Below are 27,881 nucleotides of genomic sequence, written 5' to 3'. Positions count from 1 at the left end.
TATTCATCATGTTTATATTTATGACTGTTTATTCGCTAAAGACTTTAGTGAGTCCTTGCTGTAAAGGCGTTTTAAGATACAAAAAGTATTGAAAAAGCTTTAAATCTTTACAACCTGTTAGGGAGCTGTCACGGTTGATCAGAATGGAATGAAAATACCTACTTTATTTGCACATAAGTAGGAAGGTTAGATGAAATCATTTTTGGTGACACCAAGTATTTATTTAATGACATATTAGTACAACCTTTTTAGCAGGGGACATATATTTTTGTTTAAAGTCAAACAGTCATTCCATTCTACAAACCTTTATCATTTTCTAAGTTCGATGATGTAATATCACAGGGTAGAACTCTTTCAGAGAAGCCAATGATGCTGGTTTTTGGAATAAAACCAGACATTAGTGCACCTGGTAGAAACCTGCTGATGCTCTGGAAATAAACGCACTGCTGTGACTGGAAGGTGTTATGAGAATTTAGGAACGCTTATTCCAATTCAGGATCGACCACTACACCACCGTGCTGCCCTTAAAACAATGCCAATTGAATAACCTTTACAGGAAAATATAGTGTTTTGGTGTTTCGAGGTCTATAGCAAGAGAGGCAATACAAACCCAATGCTGGGAGTACTAAGACATTTTAATTCCTCTACTACTGCTACTTGGTAGTCCGTTGGTGTTGACTAGGACATCATTGTGGTGCAATTTTTTATTTATTTATTTTATTTTATTTTATTTTTTGAGATATGGCTCCGGAGATCACTGTGAAGCCTGTTGCTGCAGGTGGGACACTCAAAATTGGTTCTTGTGGGACCCGCAGTTTGCTGGTGCCGGCGTAGGCCTCGTCAAAGTGCCTATATGCCGGTGTCACGAATGCTTTGCCAGCCAGGTCTGTCAGCAGCGGTGGTTTTGAGGCCAGCAGGTGGGATTCTGCATTTCTTGAGGGTGGCCTTCAGGCCTTTGTATCACTTTTTCTGTCCACCAGCGCTTCTCTTGCCCTCGCTGAGCTCTGCGTAGAGGATTCGTTGAGGAAGGCGGTTGGCCACCATCCGGATGACATGGCCGACCCAGCGAAGCTGGCAATGAAGAAGGATGGACACGGCTGATGGAAGACCGGCTCGCCGGCGGGCCTCTGTGTGAGGTACCTTGTGCCGCCATCGCAGGCCAAGGATTCTCTGAAGGCACCGAATATGGAAGGCCTCCAGACATTTCACATGCCGACGGTAGAGCACCCATGCCTCGCAGCCATATAGCAGGATGGAGAGACATACGGCCTTGTATACAGCTATCTTGGTCAGGTCGCAGTTGAGGAAGACACGAAACACCTGTCTGCTGAAGGCCGCCAAGGCGAAAATGAGTAATTTCAACATTATTGCACCCTAAGTTTACACTTCTACAGTATTTATACATAAAATACTAAATATGTAAGAAAGCAACAAAATCCAAACAATTAGTGACAGCTATCAGTCCCAACAGGATCTTTTGAATTAATTTTCCTAGATTTTGTGACCAATTTCTATTTAATTAAGGGAAATCTTATGTCATAATTTGAGGAAACTAGAAGAATTTTGTAAGAATTTGAGTTTTTTCAACTATTTAACATAAAAAATAACTACAATCATGTGATATAAGCCCCAGGAAAACTGTGAGCACCTATTAAATATTGTTGAGTTTCATTTACAGAATGATTCATTTTTTTCTGTAATTTATATTTGCTCCTGTGGGCCAAATTAGATGCTCCAAAGGGCCAGATTTGGCCCCCAGGCCATGAGTTTGACACTTGTGAGTACATCAACATTAACTGCATATAAGGTGCATATACAATTGACAGAGAAGATAAAATCAAATAAATTCAACATAAAAACCACTTTTGGCCAGAAGTATCATTCATTTAGAAAACAAATCAATGACTAGATGATTTAACAAACACTAATGACATTTTTGTGTACATTTTTAATACGTAAGTTATGTATGATTATTTTGTATTGAAAAGTATAGTGTACATTTGCATCCTGGCAGAGGAAACAATGCACTGAGCATCGTCTGATACTGTCACAATATTCCCATTTAGAGTGAGTCATATTTTTAGGGAGTCACTTCCTGGTCACACTAATTTAGATTTATCAAAGAAGTGGCAGTTATATGAACAACATGCTTAGAAGATTTTTTTTTGTTTATTTCATGCTTTTCCAGGCTAACAACCAATAAAATCTGGTTTGAGGAATATTGTTTTAAACATCCATAATGTCTGCGTTTTGATACGGCATTTCAAAATTCCTTTAATAAAACATAAGATGCCTTCTTTGGCTGGTTTCTTTACAGTTGTAGGTTATGTGTTAGAACAGAGGTAAGCAAGCAGCATAATACACCTAATCATTAAGTATTTCATTAAGCTAACCTCCAAAACCCCATTGGCCACCCTGAGCACAGACCAAGTCCTACCCCAGACAGCGTACGGATGTGACATTCTTCTGGCCTGTTCAAAATACTGTAGATGTGAGCCAAAATTGGCCCACACATGATGCTGCAAATGTGGGCTAGTTATTTTTAATATCTGGGCCAGTTTGAGCTTAATTATGGCTAAGCTAGCATCGACTAATCTGGAAGTGATATATATAAGGTGCCTTATTTATTTGGTCTGTTCTTGGCTGACATCTAGCATTGTGATGGCTTGGTTGTGGCCAAGATTTGGCAAAGAAAAGCGGAGCACACAAGCGTTATCATCCCATTTGGTTTGTGGGCCAGATGAACAACAGGTGTGGGCCCACTGGGCCAGATATGGACCAGAAGAACCAAGGTTCCTGGCTACCCAGGTGAAAATTATCCGGCCACGCCACTGCCAAGGCGAAAACATATTTGATGAAGTAGTCTAAACCAGTGGCTGGGAAGTGTCAGGTGAATGCATTTAAAGAAAGGAACACAAATGCAAAAAGGTCACAACACGAATGCAAAATGGCCACAACGGAAGTGTTTCCGACGGACCGGTATTACAGACGGACACGTTTCTGGTGGAGGTTTTTAATCCGCCAGAACAGAGAAGAACAAGAAGAAGACATCAAAACACGTATGAAAGTAATTGAAAGTTGATTAGGATATTCTTATATTTTTCATATCAGGCTATTACATCATAATACCGGTCCGTCGGAAACACTTCCGTTGCGGAAACACTTTTGTTGTGGCCATTTTGCATTCGTGTTGTGACCTTTTTGCATTTGTGTTTGTTTCTGTAAATGCATTCACCTGACACTTCCCAGCCACCGTACTAAAGGCTTGGAAGAAATGTATATCCCACAATGATACAGTAGGTCCAAATGTATGGGCACCCCCATGTTTTCCCCAAAAAATCGTAATCCGGTTGAAAATAAGTGGTATAATTGAAAAACCAGCGCGACACAACAGAGTCAAATTTCATAAAGATCGGTCAATTACAAACCGAGATGTGATTTTTAAAATTTCGTCAGTGGTGAGTGATAGGGACTTTTTGTGCATAGAACTGTCCCAAAATCAGTATATTGATCCAGATGCCCTCCAAAATGTAATGGAATCTTCAATGTGGTAAGGTCTATCTATGGTCAAAATCAATTTAGTACATTTGACGTAATTCTAGGAAAAGACAAACAAACAAATAAATAAACACAGGTGAAAACACTACCATCTTGCCGGAGGCAATAAGGTGTAATAAAGATTTGCATTTCCATATGTTGTGTTGGGAATAAAGTGTATTTTATCAGGGTCACCAAATAAAAAAGAAGTAGGTCGAGACTAAAGCTAGGCTTCAAATTAGAGAGTTGTAGGTTTACTGTATAATAAAATACTTATAATCTAAAGCTGCAGCCTTTCCTTTCTTATTTCAACTCATTACAGACATTACCAGCGGACTGAACAAAAGCTCATTTTGAAAGTTTGACTTCTCAACCCCAAACGGCGCAGCAAAGTGACGTCAGTGGCTGCTCTTCTTCAGGGTTAGTTGGGTTTACCTCAGCCCCGGTCAATGCTTTTTCCAGTCAACACCACCATGTTTCAACTTTTTGCGGAGCGATACAAGAGTTGTTTCTCCAGTGGATTGAGTCAAAGAGAGAACCAAGATGGACAGAAAGTCCCAGAGTTTTATTATTTCCTTTCAAGGCTGCAGCACGTGAAACACCGCCAAGCTGAGTCAATGGCCACATTTACATGGAGCTTTAAATCCTCTTTAAAGCAGAATAAAAGTTAATTTCTCTTTAACCTGACCTTGTAAACACTTAATTCCTAATGCTAATTTAATTCCAAATTTAACTTAATTCCGAATTAGGTGGCTGGTTTATTCCGTTTTTAATTCTGAATTAAATAATTCCTCTTTTTGTAAACAGTTAAGAACACTTAATTCCACTTTAAGTTCATTCTGGTCGTTACAGCTACTCTCTTCACCAAATTTTCCATTCCAAATTGAGTTTTGGTACCTATTTGTAATTTTCTTTCTCAATTTAATTAAGCAACCTTGAAGAAGAAAATGAAAATCCAGTTTGGATTATTTATTATCCGTTTTATTTAGGTGTTAAAAATAATGCAGCTATATTCTGAAAATTAAAAAGCATTTCTGTTAATCCATTTTAAATTGAATTATGGTAAAAATACGCTTCCATGAGATAGATAGATAGATAGATAAGATAGTAGATAGATAGATAGATATAGATGATAGATAGATAGATAGATAGATAGATAGATAGTAGATGATAGATAGATAGATCGATCGCTAGCTGCCTCGATAGCTCGCTCGCTTGCTTGCTTGATTGCTTGCTTGCTTGCTTGCTTGCTGCTTGCTTGCTTGCTTGCTTCCTCGCTAGCTCGCTCGCTCGCTCCTCGATAGCTCGTCGATCGCTCGCTCAGCTCGCTTCCTTCCTCGCTCGCTCGCTCGCTCGACTCTCTCGCTTCCTCGCTCTCTCGCTCTCGCTCCTTGCTCGTTCCTCCCTTTTAACATTGAATTATGGTCCAATCGATCCGATCGATCGATCGACAGACGACAGACAGACAGACAGACAGGACAGATAGATAGATAGATCAATTGATCGATAGATCGTTAATCCATTTTTTAAATTTGATGGTACAAATCGATCGATCGACAGACAGACAGACAGACAGACAGACAGACAGACAGACAGACAGACAGACAGACAGACAGACAGACAGACAGACAGACAGACAGACAGATAGATAGATAGATAGATAGATAGATAGATAGATAGATAGATAGATAGATAGATAGATAGATAGACAGATAGATAGATAGAACAATTGATCGATAGATCGTTAATCCATTTTAAATTGAATTATGGTACAAATCGATCGATCGATAGATCGACAGACAGACAGACAGACAGACAGACAGACAGACAGACAGACAGATAGATAGATAGATAGATAGATAGATAGATAGATAGATAGATAGATAGATAGATAGATCGTTAATCCATTTTAAATTAAATCGATCGATCGATCGACAGACAGACAGACAGATCGATTTCAGACTCTGGATCTATAAAAAACATAAAAAAACACAAAAACACTTATAAATACACACACACACAAATATATATATTGGAGGTACTTACTGGTTATTTTCTCACTAACGTGTTCCACATTGTTTTACTTTTTTGTATTTCACATGTTGATTCTTATAAAATATATATATTTTTTTTTTTAAAAATAAAAAAAACTATACCAACTATCGTATGTATTCTATTTGCGTTATTCAGCCAATTGTGGAGGCCCTACCCCCTTTGAGTGACTTGTGAATAAGGATAGTTTTTGCAGTTTGCTTTATCTCCTTGAAGAAGAAAAAAAGACAGGAAAGAGCTCAGAGATATGACTGACAGCGTTTCTCAGCCAATCAGAGCAGAGATGCTGCCTGCACCTCGCCCTCTTCTCTGACGCTATTGGCTGCTCTCTGGAGAGTCGGGGTTTGTTCTAATATTAATGACTGCTGAGGAGACGAAGGCGCATCTATGTGGTCCGCCTGACACTTGATCGAGGGGAGAGATGCGCCCTGAGCAGCCGCTGAGGAGACGCTAAAGGAAGGGCACTGGGAACCTGTGAATCTTTCCTTTTTCTCTCACCTGCTTTTTGGACTTCGCTCTTTTTATTTATTTTTTTGCTTTCATCCTTTTTGCGGAAGACAGACTTGAACTGCTTTGTGTGTGAAAACAAGAAAGACCACACATTGTTGACGGGGTTTATGGTGCGCGCTGGTGGCTGGGCTTTTTTTTTTCTTCCGTCAATGGAGCGACGCACTTGATGGAAATATCTTAACGCACCGCTTCATATGCAACGATGAATAAATCAGGTGAGTTATATCCGTTGTTTTCCATCATTAGAGCGGGTTTGCACAAATGCAGATGATCGGTAGTGTTTCTGAATGGATTTCGGTGTGGTTGTGCAAATCCTTAACAGGATCCTGTTCTAAATATGACGAAAACAACACTGGAGGAGTCCTAATTTGCTGAGTAATTAGGCTGATGATTAGTCACGAAAAAAAAGAAGAAGAAGCTTTTGCGTGCGCAATTCTGCAGGGTGCGCCTCCAAAAATGTATTTTTAGGATAAAATGGGTGCGTGCGTGTGTGCGTGTGTGTGTGTGTGTGTGTGTGTGTGTGTGTGTGTGTGTGTGTGTGTGTGTGTGTGTGTGTGTGTGTGTGATGGAGCTGGCACCCGCGGGTCCCGCTTAGTGCGCGCACACCGGACACATCTCGAAGAAATCCACAGAATGGTGGCCACCCTCCTTCACCCTTACCCCCCCCCCCAATCCTCATCCTCTTTTTCAATTCCCCTTGTTGCCAACGGACGCATGCAGCCCTAAGTGCGTGACATATGCCGTTTGGATCTTTTTAATCTGTTGGAAGTGTAAAACAAACAAAGAGTCCTTGTCATTGTGGTCCTCCTGCCTCCATGCGTTATACATCCAGGGCTGCTGCGTAATTAACGCATTGAACGCCATCACCATCACCTCACCTGCCTGTACACCCACACAGCCACAGTTCCAGCTCAGAGATGGATGCCTTTCACTAATCCCCTCACTGCATTGGTGCGTCTCTCCATCCTCTCCTCCACTCTCTATATAACACCCCCCCCCACCACCACCACCCCTCTTCCCTCATCTGCCAAAACGTGTCCTACAGCAAACATATGAATATTTCAAACACAGACAAACACATAATGGTTGATAATGATAGATGTGATCACCACCACAGGCGCAGGTCAATCTGATTGCAGTAATCTTCTGGTGTGTGTGTGTGTGTGACTGTATATATATATATATGTGTGTGTCAGTGCTTGTTCTCAGTGATGGATACAATAGATTCTGGCCTCCACGGTGCCAGTGACTCACCCCCCAAAGCAGCTGCTCCATATGAAATACACAGTCAAAAAAATGCCTCACGAGAGCAATCATATCCCTGAGAAATATACCTCCACCCACACGCTCAGCTTTGTTCCCATTTAGAAACATTTGACTTCCCGCTGGACATGCCCCAAACCATTAGTAGCTGCCATTTTAATATGCTACCATCAGAGAGTTCTGTAGGTGACCTGAAGACGTGCTCTCATATGAACAATACAGATTGCTTTAGTATCTGAACATTTTTGCACTTTCTTTCTCCACAGCAGTTGACATAAAACACGCTGAAGCAAAAGCCGTAATAGGTTTCTTCATTAATTTGGGCACATTTGTTCAAAACAAATCAATATAACATGTCCACAACAAGTCATACGCTTTAAGTGAGTGGCTTGGAGAATTGCCTATTGATCTGCGTGTGAAACCGAAAGAAGCAAAAGGTGATGTTGGGAAAGAGAAATAGGGAAAAAGGTATTGTGCCTGCAGTGGTGTTGAGAAGAATATGAGAGCTCAGAGTGGGTGTTCCATAAACAGAGGGCAGCAGCAGGTCCCTGTGAGGTAAGAGTGTGTGTGTGTGTGTGTGGGTGCTGGACATGGAGATCAGAAAGCCCTATGTTACACATTACCTTCAAAATCAAATTAATCAGTAAGCTTTCCTTCACGTAATGGTGGTAACAAGATGCCTAAGGATCCGACGTAAGGAGGGGGCCCTCTGAATGAAATGCACGTAAACATATTCACAAAAAGACTGCAGGGGATCTGCTTGTATCAGCTTTTAGATAACCTCCTGTTCCAAACACACAGATATACACAGAAAATAAGAAATGCAAGGGAAATTAAACGTAAATGTGAATTTATGACTCCCAACATGTTTAAAAAAAGATGGATTATGAGGAAAGTACTTTGATCTCTGCTCAATAACTGTTTATCGACTTTATTTTTATTTTAATTTATTCTTCATTTTTTTAAATTTATAATGCTATTTTTTGTGGGAGGTTTTAATTACTATTCTTTATTCAATCTTTTTATCTTTACCCTTTTTTTCAATTCTTTTTTGTTTTTTTATTTGATTATTGCTTTTGATACTGCCATGTGTTCGTGTTGGGGGACTGTTCAAATTTGTATGCGTATTGTAATGTACTGTATGTTCAATGTATGAATGGATAAAGCAATAAATATATGTTTTTTGTTGTTTTTTTTTAAAGATGGATAAAAAGATGTGTAAAAAAAAAAAAAAAAAAGAAAAAGCACAAATGGCTTCATTACGGATCAAAACAGGTTTCGATGGAAACATCCATGACATTTTGCAGTTCATAGTCTATAACAAAAGGTCAGGAGATGAGCCGTGTCATCGTATCCCGTTGACATTTGCTTTTTGCGTTTATGTTGTCAGTATTTAGCTTTCACGCACAGTTAGAAGGACCAGGTGTTGCTCTTCGGGCCATGCACGACCATGAACAACGCTTTAACAAGGCACACTATACATTTGTAATGTAAATGTCAGGTATATAGAAGGCAATCACCAAAAAAAAAAAAAAACACAAAAACAATTAGTTGGCAGTGTTGCAGATGGATATCAAAGAGGAGTAGATTAGAGACACAGGGCCACTGCTGTGCTATCCATCTGCTAGTGTTCTGCCTGCAGATTACTACGTATACATCTTTAGTTTGCAACTTAATGATGCTGTATCACCAGACTGAGCTTAGGTGCCCAGAAATATGCACTCTTCAATATGTTAGCAAACAGGAGGGGAAAGGTGTGCAACGGAAATTATATACCCAACCAGCATGTTAGTGTGATGGCAAGGTTCTGAACAGACAAACCTTCAGTCGATTAAAAAGATCCACGTCTTTGACGCGGTTTAGCTCAAGGAACAGTTGCAGCGGATGAAACCAGCAAGAGAAAGAGGAGCATGAAATCATAATGAAGAGGTTCAAGCCGGCGATAAATGCATTTCAGTAGCAGATAATGATTGATTCCGTCTGCCGTTGGAACTTATTCCCTGCAGGCTTGTGGCCCCTTGACCAGCCATATATTATTCATATAAATATAGATAGCTGCGCATCTTAGAGGCAGCACACATGCCACATTTGCACCTGCAGATTCAATTTGGCTCTGACTTTGAGGGATATGCCTCTGGCTTTTTTCCCTCCCTTGTCTGTTCCCCATCCTCATCCTCATCCTCACACCTTCCTGTCTCATTCTAGCTAGCAGCTATACATGGAACATTATGCAGATTTTTGTCAAGAGTGAGTGCGATAATGTTGGGGAGAAATGAGTGTTGGAATGTTCGCTACGCCTTTGACCTTATCAGCGGCAGCCTAAAGCTGGATACCTAGGTTTAATTTTAATAGATGCAGCACTATGCGAATTAGACAGAGGAACCATAGCGCTGCTCTTTCACAGTGCGGTGCGTTATGCATGCATTATGCGAATGAGCAGGCTCGTGTTTGCTTTTCTATGTTTTAAGTGAGGACACAGTCTGCTGAATTGCACGAGCAGGCTGGAGTCTGCTAACTCATGGACCATTAAGTGTGTTTGCATGTGCCCTTGCCTGCTCCATGTGTGTGGGTACACTAGGCAGGTGTGGGTGATATAATGTTCAATAGTGCATTGTGTGTTCTCCCTTACTCAGCCCAAGGGCATGTCTTGTCCTGCAAAGAGCTGCAAAGCTCAGGCGGGGGTCCTGTGGTTAATTTGGAACATTGATTTTACATTAACAGTCAACTTGCAACTGATTCATGGCCATATAAGTGCAGATGTAAGGGGAAAGGTTCCTATCTGCTCCTACATGAATGGACATGAACTCAGGGACATGCATATAAGAAGAAAGCTTCATTATGCATACAATCATAGAAGGTTCTCTTTAATGGACTTGCTCTTTCCTTGAAGGAAGTATAATAGTAAATCAATGAGGTGAAGGGCACAGGGTGGCCCTGTATAGCCTTCTGGAGTACTCACACCCAATGTGGGCCAGAATGTCCATCAACACTTATTCACAACTCTCTTGTGTTTCAGTCTTCATTGTTAAAACTTCATTATTATTATTTTTTAGAAAATACCTGAAAAATTAAGATTAGAAAAGCATTATAAAGAGGAAAATCATTATTGATACATCTTTAAATAAACAAACATTTGTTTGAATTCCGTTAATGTTGGCGATGCACCAAAAATTCAGCTACAGAAAATCTTCAGCCCAAAATTAAATTTTCGGTTGTCGGCCAAAACCCTTTTTCACCAAAACAACCTGGCCAAAACATGATGTTATGATGATGAGAGCATGGATATGAACTGCGTTTGCTCAGCGTTTGTATTTCAGTATATATATATATGAGCACTAAAGCTTCTTCTAAGCAGAGGCTGAGACAGAGCACCAAGCGAAAACAATACAAGTTCACTCTCAAGTGGAATTTATGCTTTTGCGTCGTACCCCTGCAACGTGGCCTGACGTGCGCAGCACACCTACAAATAACCCAACTATGCATCAAAAGCATGAATTATGCTTTAGAGTGTGTCAATATACGGTTTACCGAGATTTTTTTCAGATTTCTACATTTCAATTCGACTGTACTTGATGAGTTATAAATACCATTACTTGAATGTGGGAATAAAGCATCACGCACAATAAAAGATGCACATCACTTCACTGTAACAATGCAAAGAAGCTGCTCTTCTTCAACAACTTAAATGCACTTTGTGTTTTCATTAAAGAACATATTTAATATGATGATTTTTAAAGCAGCCTAGTCAGTTTTAGGTCAGTACATTATTATTCATGTACACACGAGTGGACTCAATTAACATTTTATTTAGTGTTTTATTTTATATTGTGCATTGTGTAATTTTAATTGATCTATTCTTTGAAGCATTAATATTAATTTATAATTCTTGATTTTAGTGAGGTTAGTACACAGTAAGAGCCATAAATACAGTGATATTAATCATTGGCATAATAATTTATTTCAGTGTTTCGATTTTTTGCCTTGGTTTCCACCATTTTCAGTTTCGGCCAAGATTTTTCACTTCGGTGCATCTGTAATTATTTTTAATAGCTCCCTTTTTCCTGGAGCCACTACTTTCTGATCATGGGTGCAGCTTCCTGTGGGATAAATAATTATAATAAATATTACAAAATAGGTTTATTTTGGTTAAACAAATGGCCCCATTGTCTTTATCTGCATTTTTTAAAGTGTTAAACTAAATTAAGCTACTGTCCTTTTATGATAGAAAAAGTTTAGAAAAATAGCTTTTATTAAAACCTGGAATTAATTTTAACCATTGGTGATTGACTTTACATATCAGACATGTAAAACATTCTATTGTAGTGCTGGAACAGGCTTGTCAAACTTATTTTAGTCTACACTTTATAATTCCTCAATTTTGTGAACAATTTCTATTTCATTTGGATACATTTTATGAATGAATTTGAGGGAAATAGCAGAATTTTGGAGAAAAAAAAGGAATTATTTCAATAATTTGAAATAAATACTGCATTCATGTGATAGAAGAGGGGTAAACTGAGCCCTGCATATACTGTATATATATAATATTTGGATTTGAAAGGACTGAGATATATCAACAAAATAATCTACGAAACTTGCTGCTAATTTTAGTTATGCAAAGAAAATTATTTGTGGTGAAAACATTAGTGTTAAACCGAGTAGAAGTTTACGTACAGATGCTGGAATTATAAGTAGATGCAGTAGAACTACCTCCACCAACTAACTTAAAGCAGAACTAAGTAACTTTTTCACCTTAAAATTTTTTTCTCGTAGTCCCTGTGAAAGTAATACAAGTGTTTATGGGGTGATTGGGGGGTCTTTCATCACCCCTTGCTGTCTCTGGCCACAAAACCGCACTTGCCTCCAACCCGTTGGCAAGACGTACTGCTTTACGGCAGCCCAATACAAACTAATGCTAGATTATGACCAGCCATGTGGCTGTACACGGTTGTCTACACATTCACTTTTCCCAAACTTACATCATGGCGGAACCAGGAAAAAAAGGGAAAGAAGACCTTTGTCTGAGGAAAGGAGCAACGCCATGCAGTGACCGCTCAGCAGCAGCACACAGCAATCATACACACTGTCGTCACGGCAACAGGCTCGCACACACATTTATAACCCAGCGCTCCATCAGGCAGCGCACACACAAATATCCATTATCCATCCATCCATCATCCATCCATCCATCCATCCATCCATTTTCAGAGCCACTTTGTCAGCACACAAACAAACACATCACATACATTTCCACACTCCCTTCCGTATTACTCCCACATCATTCATTTATTTTCATATTGTTCACATGGAACTATGTGTGAAAGCACCCTTAGTGTTACTGTTGTATTCAGATTTTTCAGTGATCGGTTGCTACTAGAGATGTAACGATTAATCGTAAGGCAGTGAAAAATCGATTCATAGGTATCACGGTTGATATCGATTTTCTGAGGGCGCTATCCACAAGTGTAGGCGGCGGGCGGAGTCTGCTAATACTTTCTTTCTGGCTGCCTTCTACTCTTAAATATGTTAATAAATGATTCATTACCCTTTAAGCACCGAAAGAATATCTGTAATATTACTTGAATATCTGTAAAAGTCACGTTTTTCTATTAGCTCTGTCTGCTAGCATAGCTTCTCTTCTTCACTGCAAGATATCTGCATGCCAACCGACCACTGTGTTACCAGCGCCCTCTGCTGGTCCAAACAAATATGACGTAAATCAGTGTAATCACGGTTTTTTTTTTTTTAAAGTCCAATTGTTAAGGCACAAAATACATTTTCAGTTGCACTTTTAAAAGAAAAGAACTATTATGCAGTTTTGCATTGTTTATTATAGAACCAAAATTTAAATTAATAGGCTTCATTTTCATTTGTATTATTCTTTTATTTATTTCATTCAAGATTTATTTTTAGTTAAATTGCATTGTTTTGAATTGTTTATCAAGAAATTCTTTTGACAATGAAAAAATAAAAGGTAAATAGTACAGTATTTTCGAGTTTTTTTTCCCAAAAATAAAATTTGTCTACAGTCCCATTTTGTAAAATAAATCATGAGAGAATCGTATCGTGAACCCAGTATTGTGAATCGAATCGTATCGGGAGTTGAGTGAATCGTTACATCCCTAGTTGCTACAGTCTTGGGAGAGCAGCTGTGGGGTGAGGCAGGCGGCGGGGGGTGCGGAGTGTTTACGACAGTGACATAACCAAAAGGGACCTTTAGGGGGAGCGCTAAGCGCAAGTTGCTTAGTTCTGCTTTAACAGAGAAACATTAATATTTCAACCTCAATCTATATGTCAGGGGTTTCTATAATGAGTACAATCCAAGCAGGACCTTTATTATTTATACCATAGCAGGGCGTTTTGATGATAGTCAGACAGCAGTGCAAACAAAACACAGCAGATGGCGAAATTATCAAGGAGGCAATTTTACTCATAGCAAAGAAGAACAACTACAAATACTAGACGAATATTGGTCTATATATAAGAGGACCTAATGTCATGCTATTTTCGAGATAGTTCTTCACTTTGTCACTACGTAATAGCAGATTGTCACTACGTAATAGCAGACATGAGAATAAATACTAGCCATATGGGTTTGAAGAGTGCAGACAAATGGGAGAAAGTAGGATAAAAAGGACATGTTAAAAAATAGGGGTTACATTATCACTTCAGTAGCCACATAAGGGAACGAGGAGAAAGAGAGAAAACCTCCACTAAGGCGAGTGGCTCGATGAAAGCCTTGTAAGGCTTATTACCGCTGGATCAAAATTCACAGTGAATCATTTCTGCAATACACAGGCTATTCTCCTGAAAGAGGAGGCAATTCCACTGCGCCCTACTTTCCACTTACACCTGACCTTTATGTCTTCTGCCCAGTTCCACCACAGTGAGTGTAATGTCTACCTCTTAGCAGATGCAATACTGCCTTGTTATCACTTTTTACCTTGTGGGCCTCATAATCATATCCCTGAGGGCCAATATGCTTTCTATCGACCTATCTAAATCTCATTTCCCTTTTATTTAAACCAGTGATTACAGCTGCTCAATTTGTAAAATAAATAATACATCTATTTCTTTGCACTTTAACTAGAAGCCGACCTGGATAACTAATGAGTACACAAACGGTGTTCAATTCATCTTTCTGTGGCTGCTTTTTCTGAATCCACTCCAACACAAATAAAGAGCCCAAAACAAACAGTTTGACTACAATTGACTTGAGTCAGGTGTTTCTAAATTAGCAGTGTAGCGCCACCAGGACCAACGTTTCCCATCCCGACAGTGCATGCTCATTAATTTAAAGTGGTCATATCTCAGTGGTCTCTAATCAAGCTGTATTTGTGCCATTACCGTCATGAACAGGCACGGTGTTAGAATAATGGAAGTGGCTCTGTGGGAAAGTAAGGGAAGGTGTTGCCAAGATGTGAATGGAAAAGCTTTTCACCTTGACAGTGGGTGGACCTCTTAAATGTAGCCTTGTCTCAATTAGTCTGGTCCTGTTTCTAGATGAGAACTAAAAGGTTTTCAACTAGTGGAAAAACATGATACAGTATAATGTAGAAAAAGGACCAGATTAATGAAATGACTGTGGTCTTCAGCCATTTCTGGACAGACTGGTGGGATTTAAAGTGTACAACCTCCTCTACCTCCTGAACTACTGGCTTTAAAGTACTGGTATTGACCGCTTATGTTAGAAAACAATGATGTTCTTTCAGGCCTTTCGATTTACCCTATAAGACGGTGATATGCTGGTGTTGTATTACCAGCCTGAAACCCAACACCGTAAAGATGAAGATAATGAAACACTTAGGTTGTATTTCTTACAGTTAGGACTAGAGTTGGGTATCATGGCCAATTCCAGGAATCGATTTGATTTCGATTAATAAGGTTTTGAATTGATTAATCACGATTTGATTTCAATTCATTATTGATCTTTCACATTTTACTTGAATATTTATGAGATGGTTCCAAACTTCTGACTTCAGTTGGGCTGGCTTTAGGGCTGTACATTGCAATGAATCTGATGATACGATATATCCCAATGTACCCTGATACTAAACAATACAATATATCGCAATATCAATAATTACAAATTTCACCTTTACTAGTATAAAATTGCATGACATTCAAATTAGTTTTTTTTAAAACTTGTGAGAACAAGTAAATGGTAACTAACTGTAATTCAAGCACAAATATCAAAAACAAGTGTTATGTTTATCAAACTTTCAAATTACATTTTTCAAAAAAGTTTAACTTTTGCTTCTACAACAGATTCTGATTCTGTTAAGTTCTTAAATTATTTTAAATAAAAACTAAGCACATATTTATTAAAATGCCCAGTATGTTTTATGAAAATGAAGCTAAAATGCATTACTGACACCTCGTGACTGGGAGTTTACGTGCTATGCTAATGCTATACGATAATCGCGTGGTGAAATATTGCGATATATTGCTGAATAGATTTTTTCTTACACCCCTAGGCAAGATTCGTTTGTCATGTTTGCACTGAATTGGATGCACTCTCGCATTGAGCAGGCACAGTAGTCGACTTTGCTAATGCTAGACTCTAACGTGAGCATCTATGAATCGATTTTTGAAAATTTCAATGAAATCCATTCAAGATCAATCTTTTTTTTTTTTTTTTACTCAGCTCTAGTTAGGACAGACCCCTAACACAAGGATGTTGTTTGCTGTAATGTTCCAAGGCAGGAGTTACACTGACCAAAGTGAAAAATCCCATGGGCTGTACTGTCAACCTCATACTGTAATGGAGCTGCTTTAGAGACCCTGGCTTGAATGATTGCCCACCCTCCTTTCCTAGACACCTGGGAACTTGTGTTGGCTTCATGAGTGAACACCTTAGCCTGACCCATAAACGGCTCCCTTGACTAATGTCAGAGCTTAGGCCTAATGTGTTTAAGGAGGTAAACGTTGGGTTACAATTCCTAGGTTTTGGGTTCCAGATTATCAAGGTTTACGTATTAGGATGCTCCGAAGTATCCCTACACACAATTTGTAAGCACCTATCTTTAAATTTGATTTACTCCCAACATATTACCCACATTTCTCTTTGTCCTGCTTTGAGGTGGCCACCTATCTTTGACAGTATCTTGGCTGCATTTGCTGTTTCTCCCCTGGCTAGATTTCTCCTTTATCCCCTCCCCCCTGCCTTTTCTTAGACCTCAATTACCGGCATCTGAGCAGCGAGTTGCAGGAAATTAGCTCTGTGTGTGAGAGTGTGTATGTGGATGGGTGGAACTAAGAAGCTTGGGGTGGGTAACTTGACTGAACCTTTACTAATAGGTTAGTACAAGTGCTGCATGGACTCCATTGTGTGAGCGTTGACCGTACAAAGCCTCGAGGACATAAAGCGTCTCTGCACCAGGCTTTGTCTAATGCAATCATATCACAGCAATCTAGATGTTCAATCGCCTGTAGTTGATTAGGATAGCTCATTTAAATTGATGTAGTTTGGTGCGAAAAGTACACAATCGTTTCTCAATGGGAATTAAAATGCTTATGCTACGTTGTAAACAGAGATAAACAAGCCCTTTAAATAAATGAACTGCTCTCAAGCAAATACATCTTGATCTCTGAGGATCTTTTGTTTATTACTTTCCTGATCTAAGCACCCCTCTTGGCCTTTCATCCCACCCTGGGAAATTATGCAACTAACTTAATAACAACACTCTACAACACAGGTGGCAAGCAAGCTAGAAACCTTTTTTTTTTTTTTTTACCTTTGTCTCTTCGCCTTTCACTTCATCAGTGTTGCTTTAACACATGCAGATTGCTTATTTTAAAATTTGTCTTTCAAGAAACTTATTCAATGTATTATTGAACACATTTAAGAATAATAGATTCAAGTATGTTTTTTTTATTGAAATACTTTGTTAATCTGTGATGTTATTCCATATTTATCATGTAGTTAATCAACTAACTAAACAAATAAAAATATATTTTGTCCTTGTTGTTATTTTCAAATACTAGGAAGCCTCACATCTTCTTTACCATTACAAATGTCGATTAACATTTTAGAAACTAAAGTTTGAGGTTTCTCAGTTGTCCATTCATGACTAAGCTAACAGCTTGGTGACGCCATTGGACTAATTCTAACAATGCTAATGTTGAATGATGCGCTGCTAGTCCTAGACAGTGTGTGAAGTTTGGGCTAGTATGGTTGTGTATGCTGAGGGGAAAAAAAGCCAATTTCATTACAGGACTTTTAATTTTACCAACCACTTATTGGATGATTGTTAATACAATTTTTATCCTTGTTAATCTGAGAGAGAATATGTTGGGTGCGTGGCTACTACATCTCGCCAATTGTCCTCAAAAGCCATTTTAATCCAATCGCTTGCTTTAATTAATGTGGACAAGCAAGCATTTATATTATCCAAGCTGTTAAAAAATAACCAAATCTGTCTCTCTGTTTAAAAAACAAAAACAAAAACCAAAAAAACAACCAAGACTTTTTCATTTCCATGATGACATTTCAAAAATGCCATAATAATAATAACAATAATAATAATTTTTAAAATGAAGCACTGTTATTTGACACCTAAATTGTTCATATGGGGAAAAAAAATAGACTCGGGAATCCAACAAATTTGGTAAAATAGTGCTATATTTAACAATAATGGTTAGTGGTTCAACAGTTTTAAACCCCATATTTTTTATGCTTTCAGTGCCATCACGTACCCCCATTTGAGAAACACTGGCTTAGAGAATACTCTAGCTGCGATTCTGTTGGTCCACTACTTCCAGGGTCTAGATCAACTGCATTACCCCCGGTGCCAGTGCTCAGACAGGAAACCTAAAGCTTGCTTATCAGAATGCTTTGGGTGTGGAAGCTTATTAAACTGCCAGGTGCTGTAGGAAAAATAAACCTCCCCACTCATGCATTAGCTCTACTTTCCCAAGCCCCATGTCTGTCTGCAAACCAAACTCACTCAGGCTGGAGCAAAGGTTAAGAAATGAAACTCCAACTAGTTTTTGCCAGGGGGGCGTACTGCAGCATTTCTGCTTCCTTCCGAAGTTTTCGTTCAGTTATTTATATATTTTTCTACATCTCCCCCGTGACCACTCAGGTGGAAACAGCAAGGGTGATGAAATGGAATCATTTCTCCTCTCTTGTTCTCATTTCTCAGCCGCCGTCACACTTCTCCTCTTGCATCTTTCCATTTTATCCTCTATCTTGAATTGACATTTTCTCATGATGTGGTGGCTGATGTTTTAAGGCCTTTAATAGAGCCTTCGATTTCCCTTTTCAAATTTGCCCCTATTGCGTCTCAGACTTTACACACACACCTGTACACATTTCTGTTTCATTCATCGTATTTCCCTAGTTATATGTCATTACTGGCTATTCCCAAAATCAAAATTGTGCCAAACATGCCTTATACAATTAACTCTTTTCAAAAATGCCATATTAATACACAGCAGAAATGCACTGAAACACAAGATTTTATGCGAGAATAGACATCCAGCTGTTTGCTACACTTGCCAGAGCAAGACATTAAACCATCTTTTTTATGGCAAAAAATGCTCTGGAAATGTGTAATATTGTCCCAAAACATGTCGGCAAGGGTTTAGTCAGTGTCATATTGTGATTTCAATTACAAAAGGTGATTGAAACATTAATTCAGTCATATTACGTCTTACGTCTATTAAGTCTTTCTGACCACCTGTTTACAGAGACAAATCGTGTGTAAATACATTCTATTTTTCAAGAATATACATGTGAGGGTTTATTCAGGGTCATATTGGAATGTGTGCTTGATTTGGTTAAGAAAATAATTAAAACATCTTAAAAATTGATAACATTCCGATTTCTGAAAGGTGAATTTCATATTTTTCATTCATTTTTTTGGAAAATCGAAGGCACATTACAAGTGCCATCACACTGATCTTGGGATGGAATGGGCTGCACAGTTTGATAATAGAGGTTAAACACATTATTTTGTTATATAATTATAATTTTATGTTGTCACTCATTCCATTCAATAATCCATTCATACATCATCCATTCCCTATATGTCCATCCAACTAGTAAATCTGCTTATTAATGCATTTGAATTATTCCAAAGTTCATAAATGACTCCTTAAATAATCCATGAAGTGTAACAGAAATAAAAACAGGTCTTTATTTAGAAAAGTATCTTCATCAAATTTCTAAATTGTCTCATGTGTACATGCCATTTGTAGTAGGCCTTTTAGTCACACTGCGTTTTACCATCTTATTGTTTTTTTTTATGTCATACTAATGTTTCATAAGCAGCCAATGATAATTTTGAAGGCTCATGTTTGGAAATAACTAGAAACATGGTCATTCAAATTTTTGATTCATCTCTAACAATGCATTTCCTAAAAAAAAAAACATGTGCAAAGGAGATTACTGCTTATTTGGATTTCCCAAATTCCTGTAACTGCATAGAGTGGTAATGGCTGCTCATTTACTGTGCTTGTTGCTATAGTGACTGGCATATTCCAGTGTGTTCGAGCAGTTTGCCCCGAGAGGTTAATACTTAAGCCCTGGAAAGTCTGCCATATAGGACTCTTAATAAAGCCTTCTTTTTCAGCAATAATAAACTCACACTGCTAACATGATGATGGAAAACCATGTGGTGAGGGCACATGTTTTACATCGCCTGAAATGAAGTGTAGAAGGTCAAGCAGCTATAAACCCATTGTTCTATGTCTTGAAGGCAGCGTGTATAAATGTCAACATGTATTGGTTATATATTGAATGTCAGGATTCTGAAATCCTCCTCCTCTGAAGTAGTCCTCTCTATGGTTTAGTAATACTCACATGGACTTTCTTTCTTGTTTGTCTTTCACAGGTAGGAATGACCCGGGTTATGGACTCTGGAAGACAATCACTGCGGACATTAATCTTTAAAGAAGAGGCGGACTTCTAAGTGGAAATGTATCAATGTGTTTAATCCAAACACTCTGAAGTAACATTTCCCATTTTTTTCCTCAACATTACTTATCTTTTTGGGTGTGTATAAAAAACATTTACCCCCAAATTTAACCACGAACAGGGGGCACTGAGGGCATCCATACAACAACAACCCAAAAGACCTGGCAGGAAGTGTATTGGTGGTGCAAAGGACAGCATTTGTGAAAGATACACTGAGTCATTCTTCACCTCAGCTGCTTCAGCCCATGATTCATTATTTTTGAAGATAACAGCTGAGATCACTTCATCTACAAGGACCAATTTCTTCAAGGGGATCGGTCCAATATGAAGGACGTGTCATTTGTGGATTGTCTTTTTGTTGGCCTGGCCATGGCCTCTTTTATAGTGGCCACTGAGGTGAGGCCTGATTGCCCGAAGCTTTGTGTATGTGAGATTAGACCCTGGTTTTCTCCGCGGTCAGTGTACATGGAAGCACAGACTGTTGACTGCAATGACTTGGGGCTCTTTACCATTCCAGAAAAGTTACCAGTGGGCACACAAGTATTATTACTGCAAACAAATAATGTCGCCAAGATTGACAAAGCTTTGGAATACCTGACCAATGTCACAGAGATTGATTTATCGCAGAACAATTTATCATCAATCTGTGATGTCCAATTGGGGAACCTTCCTCAGTTGCTGTCCCTTCATATGGAGGAAAACTGGATACGAGAACTACCCGACCAATGCCTGTCAGAAGTCCCTAATCTTCAAGAACTCTACATGAACCACAACCTCATCTCATCCATTTCTCCTCTGGCTTTTCAGGGTCTAAGCAATCTTGTGCGTCTTCACATCAATTCCAACAAGCTGAAGGTTATTAAAAGAGAATGGTTTGAACCCATGTCAAATCTGGAGATCCTAATGATTGGTGAAAATCCGGTTCTCTCCATCGAGGATATGAACTTTAAGCCTCTCGGTAACCTCCGTAGTCTTGTTCTAACTCGAATGAACCTCTCACAGCTTCCGGATGATGCGCTAGCTGGTCTTGATAACTTGGAAAGCATCTCTTTCTACGATAATACTTTTCCTGAGGTACCTCATACTGCCCTGAGAAGTGTAAAAAATCTAAAGTTTTTGGATTTGAATAAAAACCCCATTGCAAGGATACAGAGAGGGGACTTTGTTGATATGTTCCATTTAAAAGAACTGGGAATTAATAGCATGCCAGATCTGGTTTCCATCGACAGCTTTGCTCTGAATAACCTGCCTGAGCTGACCAAAATAGAAGCCACTAACAATCCTAAACTCTCTTACATCCACCCAAAAGCTTTCTACAAACTACCACGGCTTGAAACCCTGATGCTTAATAGCAATGCTCTCAGCGCCCTTCACAGGATTACTGTTGAATCGCTCCCAAATCTAAGAGAAGTCAGCATGCACAGCAACCCCATTCGCTGTGACTGTGTAGTGCGCTGGATGAACATGAACAAGACCAACATCCGCTTCATGGAGCCAGATTCCCTGTACTGTGTCGAGCCTCCCGAGTACGAGGGCCAGCATGTCCGGCAAGTGCACTTCAGAGAAATGATGGAGATTTGTCTGCCACTCATATCTCCTGAAAGCATGCCCGGCCATGTTAAAGCACGGAATGGGAGCTCAGTATCACTCCATTGTCGGGCTTTTGCTGAACCAGAGCCGGAGATCTACTGGATTACCCCAACTGGCACCCGTGTTCTTCCAAACACTGTGTCTGAGAAATTCTACATGCACCCAGAAGGAACTTTTGACATCTATGACATAACAGAAAACGAGGCTGGTCTTTATACCTGTGTTGCCCATAATCTTGTCGGAGCTGATCTCAAGTCTGTTTCAGTAGAGGTCAATGGATTTTTTCCCCAACCCGCAAATGGATCTTTGACAGTTGAAGTGAAATTAGTGGAGATAAACTCCATCCTGATCTCCTGGAATGCTGCCCCAGGCATATTTGCCCCCAACATTAAATGGTACACCGTCTCAGATGCCAGTCCTACTACAGCTTTTACTACCAGAGTTCCTTCAGACATCCAAATCTACAACCTTACTCATCTAACGCCCTCTACTCAATACAAAGTATGTGTGGATATCCGTGGCATCCACTTTAACCGCGACACAAAATGTGTCAGTGTCACCACGAAAGGATTAAAGCTGGCAGCCAATGACACAGAAAAATGGGATGCAGCGGTAATTGCTGTCTTTGGTGTGTTCTTGGCTGTAATTTCAGTGGCCTGCCTGCTTATTTATGTGTCTCTAAGGAATGCGTACCTTTATGGGGATATAAGGAGATATGACTCCAAATCTTTGCTGACACCAGTGGAAGCTAGTGTTACGCACTCTTCTTTCTTCACAAAGCTGTGTGCATTGGGTAAAGGACTGCCAAGTGGAGTGGAAGTGAAAGCCACAGTCATAAATGTATCTGACAATGCCTTTTAAGGAAGTGCAGCTTTGTAGAGCACCACACATCGAGTACAGTAAATGGACAAAGACACGAGCAAGGGTGGACAATATTGTACTGTTTTCAAATCGCACCCGTTGCCGATGCCCAGCTGAGACACACTGGCAAAAACTTTTGCAGCGCTGGGATGAAACCATTTTAAACAGACATGATGCTGTCCCAGTTTCAACCCTAGTTGAAGTGGTGGCTTTATAATCGATACGTCAAACCCCGCTAACATCAACAGGAGGGGTTGTTCACTGCAAAAAGGTATTTTTCCAGAACCATTCATACAAAACAACAGGCAGGGAATGAAATGTGAAGCTGATGCTAATGATGATGGTCAACTATCTTGTAATTGACTGTTATTGTGTTCAGAGTTGTGGAACTGTCCATGTGGTCCCAAGCAATACCGTCTGTGCTTTGTCAAACATCCATAGACAAGTTAGAGATACAGTAATAACACCTGTCTATAAAAGGAAGGGAGATTTAGTAGACTAGACACATAACAGTGACTATGGTGTAAGCCTTTTGATGAACTATACCCCTGTTTTCTATTCAAGGACAAATTCTTGATTTTTCATGGAATAATTGTTATATATCTGATTACGTTGATGTAATGACAAATCTGATGTATGTGAACACTTTAAATGGGCTTTAAATTAAGGCAAGGCGCAGACATTTTATGATTACAGTGTCGCATTAGGTTTGATTAAATTCACTGTCAAAATTTGGATATCTAGAGAGGGTGTGTGCAACTGGCTGTTAATGCTTTGTAGTTCTTGTCGGGAAAAATATGATGTATGCTCATTTGACAAAAAAACAAACAACGGAGGTTGATTAAAACTGAAGTGAGGAATGTGTTATATTCTAAAGACGCAGTGTTTTATGCCCTGGTAAGTGCCTACAACAAGAACCACATGAAGTCAACAGAATGGTGACAGAAGAAAATGGTCAGACACAGTTAACCACGGTCATTTAATCACTGCAGAACCATGAGCTCTTCTCCTGAACCTTTAGTGGAAATACTTTCTCAGTATTTTTAGCATACCTATTTTAAGAAAAAGTTGTCGCTTTGGGTGTAAAGTTGAAAGCCATTTTTATATGACCTGTATTATATGTGATCAATGGGCACAACAGACTAATTAAGAAAAGCGCTAAGAAAAATAAATGTCAATGTTTCTTTTACAAGTGTGTACTGGCTTTATTACTATAACATAACATGTTATGCATTCATCAAAGCATTTTAGCAGCTTTACAACTTCGAATGAAGTTTGATATTAAAGTGATCAAGTTCGGTTAAAATTGAGTTGTAAGAAAAATATCTAGGGATTTTTGATAAATAATTGGGGTTTATATGTAAAGTGTTGTTTTCCAGTCTTTTTGAGCCAAAGAGATTAGAATAATACCTCATCGTAGGCTTTTTGGCTACCTTCTGCCACATATTGACAGAGAGGAACTGTTAAACTATCAAGTCTGGTGTTGCATGTTTAAGAGGACTATAATCCCCTTCCAGCATTTACTTCATTGTTGCCACCGACACGTCAATTTCATAGAGAACATATGAATGGTGCAATGTCATCATTTAACAGATTTTGCTGAAAAGTGAAAAAAAATTCTGTGTCTTGTCCAGTTGCTGCTGAATACCATTGTTTGTTCTTCTGTAAAACAACATTAACTTAATAGCTATTGCTATTGTTGTAGTAAGGCATTTTCACACATTGCAAACGACACCCCGGTTTTTTTTCGTATTGTTCACACCATGTGTCACACTGTGGTAGTAGGTAAATAGGCCCATAGGTCTTAGTTTTCTACACACCATACAGAAACATACAGTATATAAGGTTTACTAGAGTAAAGGTGTGTGTCATTTTCATTGCTTTTGAAGACTTGTTAGCTCCTGAGTCAGTGTATGTTTTGGTCATTGGATTTTCAGTTCAGAAAAGGATATTAAAAACATTAAATGAGGGGTTATTTGATTTTCCTTTCCCTGAATGAAAATTTAAATTCAAGGCATGTTCTTCATAAGGGTCAAGAAGGGATATTTAAAACTTGAAAAAGTGGTTGATTTGGAAAAAGAAAAAATGTATATAACATTTTTTTTTAAATTTAAATGGGCGATATGGACCAAAACGCATATCTCTCGCAATATACAATATAAATCTTGATCATTTTAATTCAAATGAAATCCGACCAGAAAGACAATACAGTGTTAAATTTTCTGATGCAAAATATCGCACAGGTACATACATTTATTAATTATATTATTAAGGATACCTTGATCTGGAATGTCAGGCTTCTATGTTGTAAAATAAAAACATTTTTGGCTGGCCGCCATTTTGAATTGTCCAATATGGTGACGCTGTTGAGAATTGGCTGAATTCACGAGGTCAAAAACTGCCAAAGTATGCCAAATTTCATGCTTGTAGATAAATTGGCACAATAAAAAAAATTAAAAAAACAAATGTTTTTCATATTGTGCGATCAAAAGTGAAAAAGCGCTTGAGGCCACTTTGTTGTGATAATCAAGCAGAGATTTCTGCAGATGACAAGCTTTGTTTTTACATGTCAGAAATCATGGCAGATTCATGTTCTAAAGGCCTTTAATCTTTGGCTAGGAAAACCACAGGCAGAAGTCAGAAAAACACAATATTTTTTACCAATATGAATAAATAGGTGGGTTTTTTTTGGGGTTTCTGTCTTGTAAGATTTTTTTTTTTTTTTAAGTTTTTAGAAACATAAAATCCACTGGTTTTCAAAGTTTTGTTCATTCCTTCCTGACCCTGATAAAGAAAAATGCCTTTAATTTAAATCTTAAATTTAAAACAAAAATCAAAACAACCACTATTTTTTTGTATTGTTTTTTTTTTTTACATCCTTTTCTAAACAGAAAATCCAATGATGAAAACATACACAGACCCTCTTACTATTGTCCAGGGTATACTTTGTTACAAGTGCAGTAGTGAAATAGAAGATGAGCAGTTTATTATTAAAGTAGGATTTACAAGGCACAGGATAGTATTTAGTACACTATGGGAGGAAATAAACATGGCTATTATACTGGATGAAAGTCAATTGGTGAAAAAGGGACAGAATACAATAATCTCATTGTCAGATTGTAATATCTCTTCTTTTAAAGATGGCACACCTGTGTTGTGTCTTCACTGTCATTTCACGTGAAACAGTAGAACAAATACTTGTGTCAGACCAAAGCAGGCAGAAAGTCAAGGGACTTGAGCTGAATGGTTGAGTGGTTGTCCTAACCCTGGGAAGAAGGGGAAAAAAACAGCATCAAAAGAAGGGAACTCATTAGCCGCCTCATTAGGAACATGTTCGTCCTTCGGTGGTCTCAATATAGCCACTGTGTTCAAGCTACAGCTGCTGCTACTGCTTTAACTGGGACACGGAATTACTGAGTACAGTATAGAACAGACATGGCCGCATGCGGACCTCGGCCTAATTTTATGCGGTTCCAAAAGAATATGTACAAAATGGCAGAAAAATACACAAAACCAAAGCAAGAATACATAAAAAAAAGATACAAATAATTATAACATTGCAGGAAATTACAGTATAAGATTAACACAGAAAATACACACAACTACTTCAAAAATGAAAAAAAAAACAACAATAATACACAGAATTACTCCAACTAACACAAAATAAGAACAAAAATACACAAAATTACTCAAAAATATAGAGAAAATTACAGAAAATGATGACAAAAGTACACAGAAAAACAAAAACACTAACAGTACTAACAAAAATAGCAAAACGATAACAGAAATGTAAAAAAATTACTCCAAATAACACAAAAATATGCAAAATTACAACAAAAAAATACACAAAATTACAGAAAATTACTACAAAAGTAAACAGAAAGACAAAAACAAAAAATGACTTGACAAAACCACAGTACTAACAAAAATAGCAAAACGGTTACAGAAATAGAAAAAAATTACTCCGAATAACACAAAATGACAACAAAAATATGCAAAATTACAGAAAATGACTACAAACGTACACAGGAAGACAAAAACATAAAACATGATTCGGCAAACCCACAGTATTATATCATATTACTCCAAAAAACACAAAATGACAAGATAAATACACAATATGAGTCCAAAAAACACAGAAAAGTTTAACTGAAATGCGCAAAATGCAATCATACCAAGCAAGGCAACAACAAACATACGCAGAATGACAGAAAAGCACACAAAATTACTATAAAAACTCTTTGTTCATCCGTGTGTTAATGCTCAGATTGGTCATTATTCTAAATGTTGACATGAATGTTGATAATGTGGCCCTTCGATCAAACAAACACATTTTTGCGGCCCCCGCTGTGGTAGAAGTTGCCCACCTCTGGTATAGAATAATGTCTCCATAGACGGATGTCATATTTTATGTGTCTTACTGAATTATCCCAACATATAGAGCATTTCACGTGAGAAAGCTAAGCATGATGAATGGCTGTCAGAGGCAGAGTGACACGGTGGATTCATCAAACAGAGCCTGACTGTCATACATCAGGCCAGCCTTCAGCACCATGGACAGGGGCTTTTAAAGCACAGCCATCTGTCAAAGACAAAGGGAGTTCAAATATGACATGTCGTGCTGCTCAGGTAATGCTTAGGTCACTTTGAGTTTCTCAGTTTGCAAACAAAAGCCACAAATGTATCAGCCAACCTGAGACTGTAGCACTACTCTGATGCTTCACATGCGTATTTGGAAAGAAAAGATTCAACCAGACAACATCAAGGTCACCCACTGACACAAGACGCATGGCGAGGCACAGGAAGAAAGCAAATGTAAGCAGTGAACTCAGCAGATGTTCGTATGCAGCCTCAGTCTCTCTCAGTATCCCTGGTTGGACAAAAACACAACTTGACAACTAAAGAAGCCACTAAATGAGTTCACTGGCCAAACATGTACTGTGAGATTAAAGCAGCTCATTGATATTAGTCATATTGTTCGTGTTTTCTGCTTCTGTCTCTTTTTGTGTTTATGATTTGATTAGGTGCATACTTGAGTGAGTAAGCTAAATGCGATGCAGAAACTCATCTCCCTGCTGTCCGTCTCAATCTCGTCGATTTCCACCATCTCTTTCTCCTTCCACGGTCCCGCCCTCCCAGCTGTCGG

General features: G+C 38.6%; 1 protein-coding gene across 1 annotated transcript; it reads left to right on the top strand.

Moving 5' to 3' along the window:
• The first annotated feature begins 5,958 nt into the window (after positions 1-5,958).
• lrrn3b (leucine rich repeat neuronal 3b) lies at positions 5,959-23,924 on the top strand. Its single transcript, XM_028450574.1, has 2 exons — positions 5,959-6,314; positions 20,202-23,924. The coding sequence occupies exon 2, from the start codon at positions 20,609-20,611 to the stop codon at positions 22,733-22,735; it is 2,127 nt and encodes a 708-aa protein (XP_028306375.1). The 5' UTR covers positions 5,959-6,314; positions 20,202-20,608; the 3' UTR covers positions 22,736-23,924.
• Positions 23,925-27,881: the final 3,957 nt, after the last annotated feature.

This window comes from Gouania willdenowi, chromosome 6 (assembly GCF_900634775.1).
Source record: "Gouania willdenowi chromosome 6, fGouWil2.1, whole genome shotgun sequence".
In the NCBI taxonomy this organism is placed as follows: Eukaryota; Metazoa; Chordata; class Actinopteri; order Blenniiformes; family Gobiesocidae; genus Gouania; species Gouania willdenowi.
The sequence above is the reverse complement of the archived record's forward strand: the minus strand, read 5'-3'. Positions and strand labels throughout refer to the sequence as shown.